General features: G+C 36.8%; 1 protein-coding gene across 1 annotated transcript in view; it reads right to left on the bottom strand.

Moving 5' to 3' along the window:
* Positions 1-15,601, bottom strand: part of CDK5RAP2 (CDK5 regulatory subunit associated protein 2) — an 84,854-nt gene that overhangs the window by 59,310 nt on the left and 9,943 nt on the right. Inside the window, 7 exon segments of the mRNA XM_074923664.1 lie at positions 696-866; positions 6,453-6,671; positions 8,378-8,470; positions 9,091-9,210; positions 9,624-9,677; positions 11,072-11,234; positions 13,309-13,460. Coding sequence (XP_074779765.1) covers positions 696-866; positions 6,453-6,671; positions 8,378-8,470; positions 9,091-9,210; positions 9,624-9,677; positions 11,072-11,234; positions 13,309-13,460 — 972 coding nt within the window.

Below are 15,601 nucleotides of genomic sequence, written 5' to 3'. Positions count from 1 at the left end.
AAGGATGATCCAGTACACGTTCTTTACATACCTCACAAAAGAAGAGCTCAATTTAAGATAATAGAAGCAAAAAAAAAAAAAAATATAGAAAAGATAGAACAGAAGCTTTCCCCAGCTATCCAGTCTTCTAAGTATTAAAAAATAAGTCAAGGACTGCCCTTGGTCTCCAGGTATAGAGTACCTCAGCTATTACTCTTTGCACTGATGGTTGAATACCATCAGTACTTTTCAGAGTTATACCTCCAGCCATAAAAAAACTGAGGAAGGGTCCATTAACATTCAGGCAGCTTTCTTCTCACATATGTCATTTTGAATGGGCTCCAAAAAAATAAGATTGAATATTTCACTATCTATACCTATTCCTCAACTTCTAGTTTCTGCACAATAAACTGAAAATCACAGGCACTTCAGAGCTTTTAAAATATCTTACCACAACAGTGAAAATTCTACATAAGTATTAGTAAAGCTTCCTTCCTCTTCTGTCCACACGCTTCATAAAAACCTAACAAGAAATCTTGTTGAATGCCACATACTATATAATTACATGTCTGTTCTGCAAATACAGTATTATAAAAATTGAAGGATTATCTTCAAAATCAACAGTAATTCCAAATACAAATGTGATTTTCTAATAATTCCTCAGACAAAATCAAATTATAACTTTCCATTTTTCATTTCAACTTAAGTCTACCTACCTGAAGCAGTAGATCCTTTTGACTGACATTGTCTGTTAGCTGCTTGATAACTAGTTCTTGGCTCTGCAACTTCTGATTGCCTTCACTCAAAAGAATATTGTAATGATGTTCAACTGCTTTTTCTTTCTCAGTCATTTCACCATGTAATTTCTCTAGTTGATTTCTAAGGTCCTATCAAAAAAATGAAACTGAATGTTTAGCAAATCAACTTTAAAAAAAGTTTAAGCCTAACAACCCACACCATCAGCTTAACTTTCCATTGCCTTAAATTACTCATATCACCAAATAGTCTGGAGAATGCATTTAAGTCAGTATCTTTCTCTTGGCATTAATGAATACAGCTAAAGAAAGAAAACTTAGAGATGAGGTGTCAGTATTACCTTCTAAAAATCTAGGTTGTTATTAATTAAATGCTTCCCATACAGAATGACTGGACTGAAGGCTGTAGGGAGTATCATGCACATAGATGTTGTCGCTGTCAGAATGAACACTCACTTTAGAGTTAATTTATGCCCTTGCTAGAAATAGGCGGAAATTGGTTACGGGTGATTTAGTTTCTCATTTGCTCTTTTTCTCATCACACCATGGAAATTCTTGCACTAACACTGTACTACTAGTTACTTCTGCAACAAACAAAAAGTCAGAAATGTTAAAACATCTTTCTTTTGACAAGAGCACAAACTTTAAATGACCAATCGGGTCAGTCTCTTGATTAGAAGTTGCGAAGAATTTGATCTTGATTCTGGCTCTGTTAATTACTTCCTACAGCTCCAAGATTAGTTGCATCATCTCCACATCTTAGCTCCCCATCAGAGAAACACACACTTGTCCATTTTGCTTCTAAAAACCAAGCTCTTTCAATAGCCTTATGCAGTAGCAAGTCCGAGGGACTCTCAGATCTATCAGGATCAACATGGACTCCTGCAATGTAAAAAGCAGTGTCTCCTTGCTTGCAGGTCACACACTTGATGCACACCACAATTAAAGCTTTCTCCTCTGCCTTCCTATAGATGCAGTGCCACTACACTTGAAAATCCCCCATCTAAAAATGTAGCTAAGGTTTCAAAGTCTGACCACCTGATAAAGCCTTGGGTTCCAAGCAATAACATCAAACAAATCCTACTCCTTACATTTTGCTATGAACTGGGATAATCACTATATCAATGGAAAAATAATATATGAAATTATTAGCATGTAACTGTTCCTAGTTACAGAGAGGAAAACATGCAAGAGCACAGGGCAGTAGAAAAATTTGTAACGCCTTCTCTATCCTTCAAATTTCTCTCCCACCATCACTGTTTGTATCACTTCAAACTTTTTTGCCGATTTGTTGGAAGTTTCAACACTGTCAACTGAAGGAGGCACAGCTTACATATACACCAGCCTCATTTGAAAAGCTTTTACTCTGCAAGAAGATCTAGAGCATTTACTACTGTGGGGAAAAACAGAAGTAGTAGCTCCTTTTGTAACAAAGGAGCTGTTGTCTAAAATTAAACAAAAAAAATTTACAGCAGACTTTATACTACCTAAACTTCTCTTCAGACCCAAAGAAGCAGGCAACACAGCCTACATATTAAAATAAATGTTTTCCATTTATTCCCAAAAAGGGCCCGTTTGTGAAGTATCATAAGTCCTTTAAATAGTTTGCACATATGGTAGTCACCTATAAACATTACTTTTGCCTCCACTAGGGTTTAAAATTCAATAGTTATCTGTTATTCTAAGTACAAAGAAACAGCACTAGTGACACTTTAATTGTAGTCTCTTTACAAACTGTTTTATGTCCTTTTCTTGACTTAATTACCTTGCTTCATGCAGGTTCACATCAATTCCTTAACATCATTTTGCTACTTCAGTTTTACTTCTGTTTATTTTGCACATTAAATACAAATTGTCATTTGCATTGCCTTTTGGTTTACTTGCTTAATTTTAGTTAGCTTCATTACCAGGAGTCAGCTAAGAAATCCCTAATAGCTCCCAAAAAATCCCCTTCAAATGTTATTCAAAGAATGAATAAGCTTGCACTTCAGTTCTGCAACCTAATAAATGTAATTCTTTTCAGGACTAAAAGAACTTGCTTGACTAAGAAAACTGAAGAACTGTAGAATCAGGACCAGGTTTTGTCTCCCAAATATGTTTCTATTTCTTCCTAACTAGTAACTATAAATATAAACTGCAGTGCAGTGCAGCTCTTTTGGAAGTAGTGTAATGGTCTGATAACAGCAAAGTCTTTTGGCTTCAAGTTATGGAGCTCTTCAAGTGGGCCACATCAAGCCTATTCACACACAACACGTGAATTGGAAGCAAAGGATCAACTGCGGTGTTACGATTTTCACTGCATTGCAAAGTTCACTCCTTAGCTTTCTATTTTTATATTGTTTTTATACCATTATATCACTGAGAGGCTTTAAGTGAATACATTACCCATAAGGTAACTAAACTGATATCAAAGGAACACTTTTGACCTCTCCTATAAGTGACCAAAACCCTGTGACTTCTCTTTATCAAAACCATAAACAGCTTTAAGAAGATGATAGACATGCACGGATAGAAAAGATGCTGCTGCGGCAGCAGTACTACACATATCCCCAATTATCTAATCTCAGTCACCTTGGTATCCAACTTGGTCAGGTACAGAAACTATGCTTCTGCCTTTAAAGCAGCACAAACATTTATGGCTAGGCTTGTGGAAGGAGGTGACACAGCATACAATTGTGGAAAAAGAAATCAAGCCTGCAAGAGACTTGCAATTTTCAGATACTTTGCCTCTACTATTTCTGCCCCAGAGTCCCCTAAACCCTTCTCAAAACAAGCTAGAGTTGAGACTGAAAATTATCTTCTTTGCATGAGATAGAATTCTGCAACACACAAAACTATCCATCACTGTAGCAGGTTGCTTGAACTCATTGACCACTCAAATTGTCTGGGAGAAAATCTATTGGTTTCTATACATTGAGTTGCAAGGATAATGTAGTATCCACCGTTCTCAGAGCATAAACTTTGCAATTCCTTCTGCCAACCTTTTTTCTCAAGAGACTTTCCTATGATTAATGATAGTTGAACTAAGAAAAATGAATGTGAAACGCTATAATGTAGAAGACTGGAGCAGATGCCTCCCTCTCCTTGTCAGATGGAAAACAGGCTGGTGAATAATTAAGTTGTGAAATTCCAAAAACTCCATCTCAGGCTAAACTACAGGTAGGAAGACTAAATAATAAATTCTGCCTAATGAGTTATTCTGCATTTCCCCAGCCAACTGATCAAATATGAATACCTAGTAAATACACTGTAATTGTCTACATTTAGGCCTGGACAGAGAATGGATACTTAGAGTGTTTAATCATGTAAATGTGAACAAACTCTTTGATCAAGAAGCACTGAATCTCTGTTACAGACACAGTAACATAGTGGACACAAGCAACATTAAGAAGTTGATGTTTATTCTTCATCAATTATATGTAAGAATATATGCCCAAAACTTCTTGTTTCAAAGAGCTTAGTGATACTGAACTACTGCTTAACAGCAGCTGCTGGAAGCTACAGAACTCTGAATTCTTGCTTTTAAACTTGACCTAATAAAAAGCCAGGGCACCTGGCCACCCAGGGATGTTGTTCAAGAACATCTACACCCATTGCTCCAGAAGACTCCTAGAAGTGGGCGCTGTCATGCTTTGATGACCAGCTCACATGCAGCAGTCTTAATTTACTTTAACCTTCTTCCATTCCAGGACAGTAAAGCCCAAATCCTCTCCAGACAAACTGGGTTTACAACAGGGCAGAAGTACATTTTCTGGATACCTAAGGTTCTGGGGGATTTGTTGGATTGTTGGGGTTTTTTTTAAACTAGGTTTATGCAAAAATTTGGATTATCCCAATCACAGTATATGAAAAGTCATTGAAAATTTCCCTGTGAGGAGCTAAGAAGCTATTCATTACAGATGTTGAGGGCATTTTCTATAGTTTATTACACACTCTTGCTAGTTTTAGTCTAACAAAATAGAAACACTGATAAATAGGTATCTTGGAGCATACATAGAACAGAATTTTTAAGGGTGTCTCAAAAAATTTGCATCAGATCACTGAAGTGGTTTTCTATTTGTCAAAGAGCAAAATATCACAGCATTTCCTTTACTCCCACATATCTACTACTTAATGGGCAACATTTCACAGGTGATGTTGCTATATCCAAATGTACTGGCAACTCTGAAATTGAAGCAGCTGTTCTGCAAGGAGTAAGAAATAGGTTAGGGATATAATTTTTATAAGACTGCTCATCTTTTGGCAGGAATGCTTTTCCTCAAGGAGCTAGTCATTTACATGAAAAACTTGGACATAATAGAGTCAAACAGGCTCCTATAACACAAGTAACTTTGAATCCCCTGACAACTCCCTACTCAGTCCTATTTTTCCTGTCCTTCCTATACAGAGTTATATCCTAGCCCCCCTGAAAGATGAAAAAAGTTCTAAATAGAGAAGACAGTTAAATATAAAATACTTTAAATCAATAAAACATGTTCTTTATGGCTGTTTTACTGACAGGAGTGATCTGTTCTTTCTCTCCTTAACCTCAACACCCTGAAGAAATTTCAAAGCACACCAAAGATAGAGACTTTGTGACGGCAGCCTAACCACAGTTGACAAGCAACCAAAAATGCAAGTTAAATTGGGGGCAGAGAGGGGGAGAACAATTTATTTGTTTGTAGGTAAAGAGAACCCTCTACTGGTTTTAAGTGATATTGCAGGAACAGCAATTCCCACATATACCTGCTTTATTAAGGTCCTTATTTAATAATTGAACCAAAACATCCGCTGAATAAAGACAAGCTCATTTAATCTTTTATGTAACTTAATATAGCAGGAGACTAATCCCTAACTGAAGAGGGCCAGACTCTGCCTACACACAGGACTTCACTCATTATGCAAATGTTGCCTTAATGGAAGCAATTGTGAGTTGACTTTAAGAAAAATCCACGAGACATACAGGTGAGAAGTATGTTTATGTCAAACACTGAGCAGAAGGTGCATCCTTTTTTTAAAGGTAGAAGAGAAGAAACCTGATCATTCCCTTTGTTGCATGAGCTGTGTGTGCTGGAAGCAGAAGTGCTTATCTAAACGCCTACAGCAAGGTAAAAAACCTAAACAGAATATGAAGCAAGCAAAATTAATGAACAGATACAGCACAACATTTTTATGTGGAATTGTTATCAACTAATCCTGTGCTTTGGGAATTCTACAAGCAGAAATTATTAAATATACAGCCTTTACAGTGACCCTGCTATGATAGCAAAAAGCAAGCTGAAGTTTGGCTTAAGGTTGCAACTGGCTACTTCTGTTGTACATTAAAACTTAGAAGAAAGTTTAATTTAAGTAGTGTCGTTTAAGATAACGTATAGGCATGTAACAACACAAACACAGCAGAAATAAAACATGTGCTGTTGTGCACATTAATATTCTCCCATCAGAAAAACTGAAGCCAATAGATACCATTTATGACTTAAAATGGCTAATGATGATTTTTTCTAGGACCTAGACTATCAAAATTATATTTATTTTAAAATATTTGTATGTGCAGACTACGTGCCAGAATTTTCCTCAATCTTCCTGGCCACATTCTTTTGAGCAGTGGCTTTAGGCAAATGCATTTAACCTTCCCAAAAATTATTCAAATTAAAAGGCTAAATTTATTAGAAAAGGACTCGCTAGAAGTGCTAAATTATTTTTAAACTTTACAAAATAAAGGAAAAAAGTGATAATAACATTAATGGTTTTGTCACTTCTGCTCTTCTGTAGTTGTGCTTCATCCAGCTCCTTCTCCATTTTCTCTCTTTCTAAATTCAAATCATTTAGCTCTTGATCGGTCCTTTTAATCCTCCTTTGTAGTTTACGATTCTCAGCATCCTTTGTAAGGTTTTCTGAACGCAGCTCTGCTAAGAGGGTCTCTTTTTCCATCAAGAGAGCTTGATAATCCTCGGCACCCTGAAACATAAAGCAACATTCAAGTTCTATAAGGGTATTTTGTAGAGACTGGAAATCTTCATGCCTGTTGCGTCCAAACCCACTTCCCCGGCACCTCCTGCCAGTACTTCAAAATTGTGGTGCAAAAATACAGTGAAATGACAGTTATTCACACAACAGGGGAAAATCTTACACTAAAAATTTTCTCAACTAATGTAACAGCTTTCAGTGACATCCAGCACAGGATAAGAGTCTTGAATAACTAAGAATTAGATAAAGGTTGACCTGCAAAGGAGTACATAATGCAAATGGTATCATGTTATTATTGGTTTCCAAAGCTCTTATTACAGAAAGCTTTCTACTTTTGGGTCAATCTGAATCCAGACTAGGTCAAGTAGTTACCAAGTCATAAGCATATTTTTTAATATGAAATAATAAGTCTGATTTGTGTTCTTCCCCATCACATACTGTTACAACTGGCCTCGAAGTTCACAACAGGGGTGACAGGAGTAGTGAGCTATGCAGCACGATCTACTCACAGAACTGCCTTCAACTCACGTTTGTAGCGAAGTAGCAGATCAGTGAGGAGAAAGGTTTGCTCTGTCACCCACCATGCAATATGGATTCTATGGACAGGAGGGAGTAGTTACGCACTTTTTAAATCTAGAACTTTTCAAAAATAATCAAGCTTTCAAAAATGAAAGGGTTGAAATTAGAGTAATATTTCAAAGCAGGACTTCCAGGGTATGAAAAAGCAAATCTAAACTATAGATTCACAGGCCAAAGTGACCTGAAGAAGAAACAGGACATACTTTTCTCAATAGTGCACACTTAAAATTTGGACTTAAGTGAAATAAATGGCTTTTGAAGAAATCGAGGTTTTCTGTGAGAAGTAAACATTACTACTCCATTAGACTCTGAAATCAAAAAACAGTAGTCAGTCACAAAAGCTTTATGTGTGTACACTTCAGATGCAAGCATATCAACAAGCTCTTCCATTCCTGCTGAGCTAGAAGACCAAGCAAATATACAATCATCCTAATGGAAGATTCATCACTGCCTCTAATCAGTATTAGTTAATTTTATCAGATTTAGTTTTAAGTAAGTCTGAAAACATGACAAGAGACATATGTTGCCTATTTTAATATCAAATTCTTACTCTCTGCCATTTTACATTTTAAGACCTTTATAACGCACGAATTATCCTCATAAAGTACTTTCTCCTCCACACACATGAAAGCATTACTAAACCATTTTCACAAACAACATTCCACTATTTTATAAACAGTGGTTTCACATTGTTGATATAAACAAATCCAAACAAGTGTCACATGCCCAGTTCAACTCTGCTAACAGGAAGATGTGCTGTTACCATGCTTTTGGAAGAAAAGCCAAAACATTCTTAAGTCAAAGAAAGCTCAACATCATCTCAGCTCCATAACTACTTCTGTCTTTATTTTTAACTCATTTTGCTTTTATGCATTTCTCCCTTAATTCTCAGTTGACATAGAAGAAAAACCCCAAGCAACCAGATAAATAATCTGACATTTTAACAGTCTATCATTTAAATAATTTAATTTGGGCGATTTTTTTCAAAGTAAGAAGAATTAAACATTTTAAACAACATTTAAAACTAATTTTCATTCCTCCAATTTCAAAGACACAAAGGACTACCCACTGTGTGGAATTATGGATGGGGGAAGCCACATTAATTGCTTGCTTCTTACCTTGAATTTTTGGATGTGTGCTTTGTGAGTTGCCTCTCTTGCCTTAGCCAATGAAGCATTTAGATCTTCAATTTCTGAACCAAGCTCCTCATTCTTTAAGTAAAGTAAAATGAATACTATGTAGAAAGAGTTATTTCCAAGTGATGGTGATTCAGTAACAGCTATCCCATCTCATTATCCTTTCATCCAACTACACAAAACAAATACTTTAAAGAACAAAAACACCAAATACATCATAATAAATCTTGTATAAAGAAATTCTTGTTCTTATAGAACACTCACTAGACTGCCTATCGTTCAAGTTAAATATTTCCCGTTCTTCCACAAAAATCTGAATTTCAGCTGACGTTGACCTCTCCCATTTTAGCTGTCTTTATGACAGTTCCACTTACTCAGCAACATAAAAGACTTCTCATACCTTTTAAGTGGTGTTCAGAGCTGTTAAAAAAATCAGTGTGCAGCTGAAAACATTTTCTCTCAAAGTTCTTAAGGGAGAAAGTATCAGTTAAGCATCTTTTTCCTCTCTCTTCGAGTCCAAGACCCCAAACTTTAGATAAACATAACTGCTTACAGATATAACAGCAGTGATTAAGGACCCACTAGAAGCTTCCTAATGGTTACAGTGAGATCAGTCAAGCCCTGCCATGTATACAATGCACACATTACCCTCCCAATGACAGTTCAAAAAACCAGCAAGATCATAATCAACATACCTCTTTTTCCTTTGCTTTTAATGCAACAGTTAGCCCTTGAATGGTTTTATCCCTTTTCAAACCATTCTTCTTTTCAATAGCAAGCTCATTTTCTCTCTCTTGTAGCTCTTCTTGAAGTGACTAAATTAGATTATGTGAAAGTTGCATTAACTTCCCACTAAGAGATACTGTAACTGCACATTAATAAGTACATTCTCTCAGAGTTCGTATATCTTATTACTCAGATTACTAATATAAAATATAGTCCCAAAATGCAAGTCATCATCTTAAAGATGTGCCTGGAATACAGTATAAGAAGCCTCATCTTGTGGGTTGGCCATGAGTATCAGCTGCAATATTTGATGAGCGTGCCTATCAGCTTTACTGAAAGTTGCTTCAAAAACAAGGTGAGCCTTCCAGTCATCTACCATGAAAGAGAAGTTACCAGAGGACTTGTCTTGCTTCCTTTAAAGTCAAGGCCTCTCTGTATCTATGAATGCATAACAACACACGCTGTAAGTGGTCAAGAAAACAGAAACAAAACCAGGACTTGCCTGAACTTTTTTCTCATAGAAATTTCTCTCATTTTTAAGCTCCATTCTAATAGCCTGTAAGAACAAAACAGTTGTTATGGTCAAGTAAATTCATTCTAAACACAAATGTAATTCATTAAGCATTAAAATGAAGCAAAATGACCTTAAAAACTTTTGGGGTGGAGGGGGAAAACTTAGTATATGCCTTTTGTCAGGAATATATTGAATCAGTTGCTTCCTAGAAGTCTACAAATCTGCCTAGGCACAGCATGAACCTGTCCAAATTAAGAAGGAAAAAAAAAAAAAGCAGACAAACAAAAACCCCACACAACATTCTCCCATGAGATAGGACAACTGTACTTGCCAAGTTAATAAAAATGCATTTTTATATGACATTTATCTATGTCAGCAAGATGCTTTTAGCAAGGGAGATTTTAATTAGCACTTTCCCTTGGGGAAGTTACAGATTTGTTTTTTTTAAAAAGTAATCATAAACCCAGAGTTGTGCAAAGGTATTCATCAGATCTTTCTCTCCAATACTGCATCCCAAAATGATCATACACTTTGTGCACTTCCTATGAAATGATTACAGATGACCCTGTTTTCACCTTGACACACAAATACTTTTGTGAAACCAGGGTAGTTTTTCCTGACACATATTGACTTAACTGCAAGAAGACCCAGAACTGAAAAATTTTCGTTCCATAATCAGTCCAAATGCAGAAGGTTCTCTTGTCTATGCTTGACATCAACAAAAAAGTGTGTAGATACTGATCAATATTAAGGTCCAAAACAAAAGGGAAGAAAATTTCTCAGAAGCATGACAGCCTCCATGACTACTTTCTATTTCCTCCAGCTTTTATTTATTGTTTGAAAAACCGGGGCAGGGGGGTTGGGGAGGAAGATCAAGACCTGTTTCTACATTTCAGCTTTCAGAATTTCAGAATACATTTCAGTCTTCCTATCAGCAACATGAAGTAAGACTGACTCGTAGCACCTTCTCTAAGTTGAAGGCGAGACTTTCACTTTTTTTCATGAGATTTTTTTATGCCTACCTCCCTTAGCGCAGCTTTTTCTCAAGACCATAACATTAAAGATACTTCCCAAAAATAAACTCTCGTCACATTCTTAACTTCTTTAGATTGCAGGATCTATTAACACATCTAGCATTTTTTATATATACTTTTGTAAAGCAATTGCAGAATATCTATAATACAGGCATAAAGTCAATGGGAAACATGACCTGTCATTGAATGAATGGTAAGCATGGATAATATGGATGAATATTCACCACCAAACCACTATTTAACCAATGGATCTTAAGGAAATGGAGAAGGGAGGGAGGGAATAACTGTGGAGAAAAATGTTTTAAAGAATTGGCTTAAGTTACTCACATACTGTCATGCACAAAACCTTTAAAATCCTACACCACATGAGATAACATATAACTGTTCAGTCAGTTTCCTCACCTCTATCTCACGATCTTTTTCATGCCTCAAAGCAATGGTAAGTTCTCTGAATTTTTCTGCTGATAAGTTCCCATCATAAGATCCACTCTGAGACTTTTCCTCTTCAAGATGTTGAATTATAGCTTCTTTATTTTTCAATGACAGATTCAGTTGCTCTATAAGTCTAAAATTATAAGATGTTTAATATTAATCTTAGATCATCTACCACCAATTCTCCAGTCATTGCAATAAATCTTGCAGACAACATTCCTAGGTGAAGCCTCCAGACAATACTTGCAAAACTTAGGACAGTGCTTTCACAGCCCCTCTTCTCTCCAAAGAAACCTGAAAAGGGGCTGAAACTTTACAGGAAGCAACAAACAGGCTTGAGCTAGCTGCAAAGTGCTCATTCTTATTTTCCTACAGTGCCATTTCAAATGTCAACACTTAAGCATCAATATTTTAGTTACCTTGTCCTTTATAGCACACACAAAAAGCTTATCAATCTATTCCACTTAGCACATACAACACTATATCCTTACATGCCATCACTAAGTGTCCCTCAAGTACATAGTTTCATCTATATTTGTACCTAAGCTGGTTCTCATTTCACGTAAGCAAAAATAAAAAAAGTCAGGTCAGCACTACCTTCTTTGGTCAATACACATCTTCGCACTTCCAGTATTCCAACTGATAAAAACAACAATGCTTGAGTTTTCTGACAGACGTTCAGGGCTATAAGTGAAAACTTTCTGACATAAGATGCCAGCTGTGATACTCTCAGTATTTTGTAAATCAGATGATGAAAGTATTGTTTTAACACAATACAAATTCCAGATGTGCTATCCCAAACAAGTTTAAAGCATTGCACATTAATATTTGATTCAGTTCAAGAAGTCAAATATTCTCCTCTTCCATTTGCACTGTTTTTCTAGTCCTGTGAATACTCATACTTATCCACTAGCGTGTAATTATAGAAGATCCTGTTAACACCCGATCACAGGTGAGGGGGGAAGAAAAAAAAAAGAACAACAAAACTTTCTTCACCACACTCCAGACAGCCTTCACTTCAGTGATCCATTTCCGACAATTTGTTTCCACACCTTAAGCACTGTTTTCACACAAGCTGTAGAGCTGGCAACTAAAATACCTCTGAAAGGCCTGGTTTTATAACTCCTTCCCAGCTCAAGTCACTCAGAAGAGCAACTATATTCAACACAGATGACTAACAGACAGAAAGAAGACAAGAAAGGGAAAGGAGGAAGAAAGGAGATAACTTGAGAGCCAGGTTATAATTACTGTCGTGGTGCAGTATCAAAACTTATTAGAACAGTTTCATCATTTTATGTCATTGTAGATTTTAATATTTGCAGTTTTCAATCTGTATGCTTTTACAAAAACTGTCTGGAAAACACTGCAAACCTTGTGTTGGTCCTACTGTAATATAAAACCCATCAAATGAAAGCCTCAGGCCAACATAACTTTCTGTTACCAGAGTAGGCCAGTTATTCAGTTACAGACAGAGCAGCTACCTGCAGGGTTCAGTCACTAACAGACAGGAAAGGATACTCCAAAGTATAAGGAATCATACCAATCTTTTGATCTCCACTCCAGGCTCATATCCTCAAACTAACTAAGCTTTACTGGAAGGCTTGCCAGGCATGTATTTTACCTTAATATTAAAAAAAAAAAAAAAATCCTCCAAAGTATTGAGATCTGAGTTTATACATTTTCCCCACCTAACGTTATTGAACCACAAACACCCTTTCAACTACCTGCCAAACAAAGCAAAGCACGATCAAAACCACGAAGCTCAAACACACTACGTTTCTCTTCCCATTAGATTTACCAACCCCAATAGATACGTGACTGGGACTGAAGAGTACATAAACACCATGAAAGCAGTAAGGGAACACAAATGGTAGAGCCAAGCTCTATTCAGCAATGGTTCAAGAAAACAGCAAGCAGGAGATAAGTCAAAGTTACAAAGATGCATTTAAAGACATGCTCATGTCACGTGCATATTGATCATTTTACACTTTCAGACAACTTTTAAAGATGATTTTGCTATCATGCAGCATGTAAACTAGTTGCTGTGTTGCTATTCATTTAGCAGTTGAATAGATAAGATGGCCAGTGACACTCACTCATGTATCTGAGGGTAGCATCAAAATATTAAAACCTATATCCATGTTGACTCTGCACTTTAGCAATAAAGAATTCCAGTAGTTAGAAACATTACCAGCAAGAGTTCTGACCTGTCTTTCTCAGCTCTGGTAATCATATCCACATCCTTTGCAGGAGCATTCATAATTGAAGAAAGTTTCTGCTCAGCAGCTATTCTCAGAGCTTTCTCCTTCTCTGTCATTGCAAAGGCTTTTTCCACATCTTCTTGGGCAGCTTTAAGATTCTGTAATTAAAGCACACAATCCTGACGCCTGTAAGAACAAAATGCTCACGAAAGTGTTCATATATTGAAGTTTCTTCTACCAAACATATGTCGGTATGTTTAATTTAGCAACTTTTACCAAGCAGTTCAAGCACTTTGCAAATGCTTCTGAACACTTTGTGTCTGCATTTTCAAGATTAATCAATTTGCTGTGGTACATAAAGAGAAGTTTGTTTCAAAGGAATAAACCCAATACCCTAACTGACAGCAGAACTGGAAATGAAAGTGCCCCTCTGCTATGGCTTTAGATTTACCTGTTTGTGGGTCTTTGTCCCACTGTCCTCCCACTATCATAATAGCTACACTTAAAGAGGTTAAAGACAAGCTTTTTTATTCAGAGACAAAATAAATATTCACAGGCTCACTGTAGCTAACTGGAACTCTTCCCAACATCATTTATATTTTGCAAGAATTGATAAAGTATGAACCAGACATGTTTCTCTTGAACAGCAATGGAAACAAGAGGTAACACCCAGAGATTCCAGTCTGCTTCCTCTAGGTGACCCAACTCATGGAAATGGGGATCACCAAAAGTACATACTTGTATATGCATATGTCACTGCATAAAATTTGTTTCAGATCTTCATTTTTATATTGTAAGCTTCCCTGCTGTGCTCACTGAATTTTGCTTTCTATGAAATAAAAGCCTCACTGTAGCCTAACAAGTCATTCTCCCTTCTCTTTCAAGTCTATACTAAAGAGTATCTCTTTGGGGGAGGGTGAGGAAAAGGTCCTTCATCACTTGACTTCACCACTCATGCCTTCTCCTGAAAAGCTGTTCTGCCAGCATCCATCTTTAAATCAAAAACTCCGAAGGAAATTAATCTCTGTTGGCATTATCTGGATCTATATAATTACATGGTGCTACCTAAACAAGTGACTAATACTACTCTGCAGTGTTTACATTCATAAACATAGTAAAATTAATGTCAGAGGCCAACACTATATTCAGGCTACAGAAAATACCACCACGAAATTAGAATATTTGCCCTTCTACCTGTCAGATCTGGGAAACACTAGTCTGACTGGCTGTTTTGGTACAGAGTAAGTAGTTTAGGAACTTCTCTACCTATTCAAAGCACAAAGAATGCTTTGAGAAATCTCAATTCTAGTAAACTGAAAAAAAGGTCATGGAGATTCCCCCTCCCCGCTCCACCTCCCTGAAGGAGCTCACTGCTTTAGGAATACTGTTAAATCATCCTGACAGAAAATACCATCAGGAGATGGCTACCAATACCTTCCATGAGCAATTCACTCTTTAGGGATGGGAAAGCAAATATTGGAATACACCCACTTGTATTTACTGTTCTATTTGCTATTCTATTTCTGTTTACTTACAGAAAGAGCATCAGACACCATCCCCCTCACAAACACAGCTATAAAATCCCACACCTCCAGATAAGCCTGTCATGATGCAAAACAATCATGAGCTTATGTATTTCTAGAACTTGACACAAACATTTCCACCACAGACCACTCAGTATCAAATTTGTTCTTTACAAGAAACTGAACTTCTTGCTTCTGAGGAAGCATGTTATTCATACAAGTAAATAAATTTTTTGCCTTTACACTACAAAATGAGGAAAACATGATGCAATTCCCTTGTAAAGATAGCAGCAATGGCTCAACAATAAATAAAGGAATAAACTGTCTCAATTACAGACAGCAAGGAATAAAAAAAAGACATTGTTAAGAATAACCCTGTGGAACAGGAGAATGTTATGCAAAAAGGTGACACAGTGACAGCAGAAGCCAACAATATCTGGCAGATAAAGGTCAATCTAACAACAGAGTGCATGCAGGCAGAACAGCGGGAAGCACCTGCTGGTTCATCCAGCCAGAAGCTGCCGTAAGTGTGTGGCCCCTCTCAGCCTGTAACGAGCACACAGGAGTGGAGATGTACAGCTACAGAATCTCAGAGTGATACCGCGATACTGCCACCCCCTATAAAGATGGGAAATTACAGGAGGGTTTACAGAGTGGTTTCAGTTATTTAGGAAGCTGAGACCTTGTCAGTAGAAGTGTTCAAAATCCAGCCCCTCTTCCTCTAAATAGAGATTGCAATTCTGAAAATGTAGCCTCCTCACAGTGGGATTAAGGAA

Source organism: Athene noctua, chromosome 20 (genome assembly GCF_965140245.1).
Source record: "Athene noctua chromosome 20, bAthNoc1.hap1.1, whole genome shotgun sequence".
NCBI classification, from domain to species: domain Eukaryota; kingdom Metazoa; phylum Chordata; class Aves; order Strigiformes; family Strigidae; genus Athene; species Athene noctua.
The sequence above is the reverse complement of the archived record's forward strand: the minus strand, read 5'-3'. Positions and strand labels throughout refer to the sequence as shown.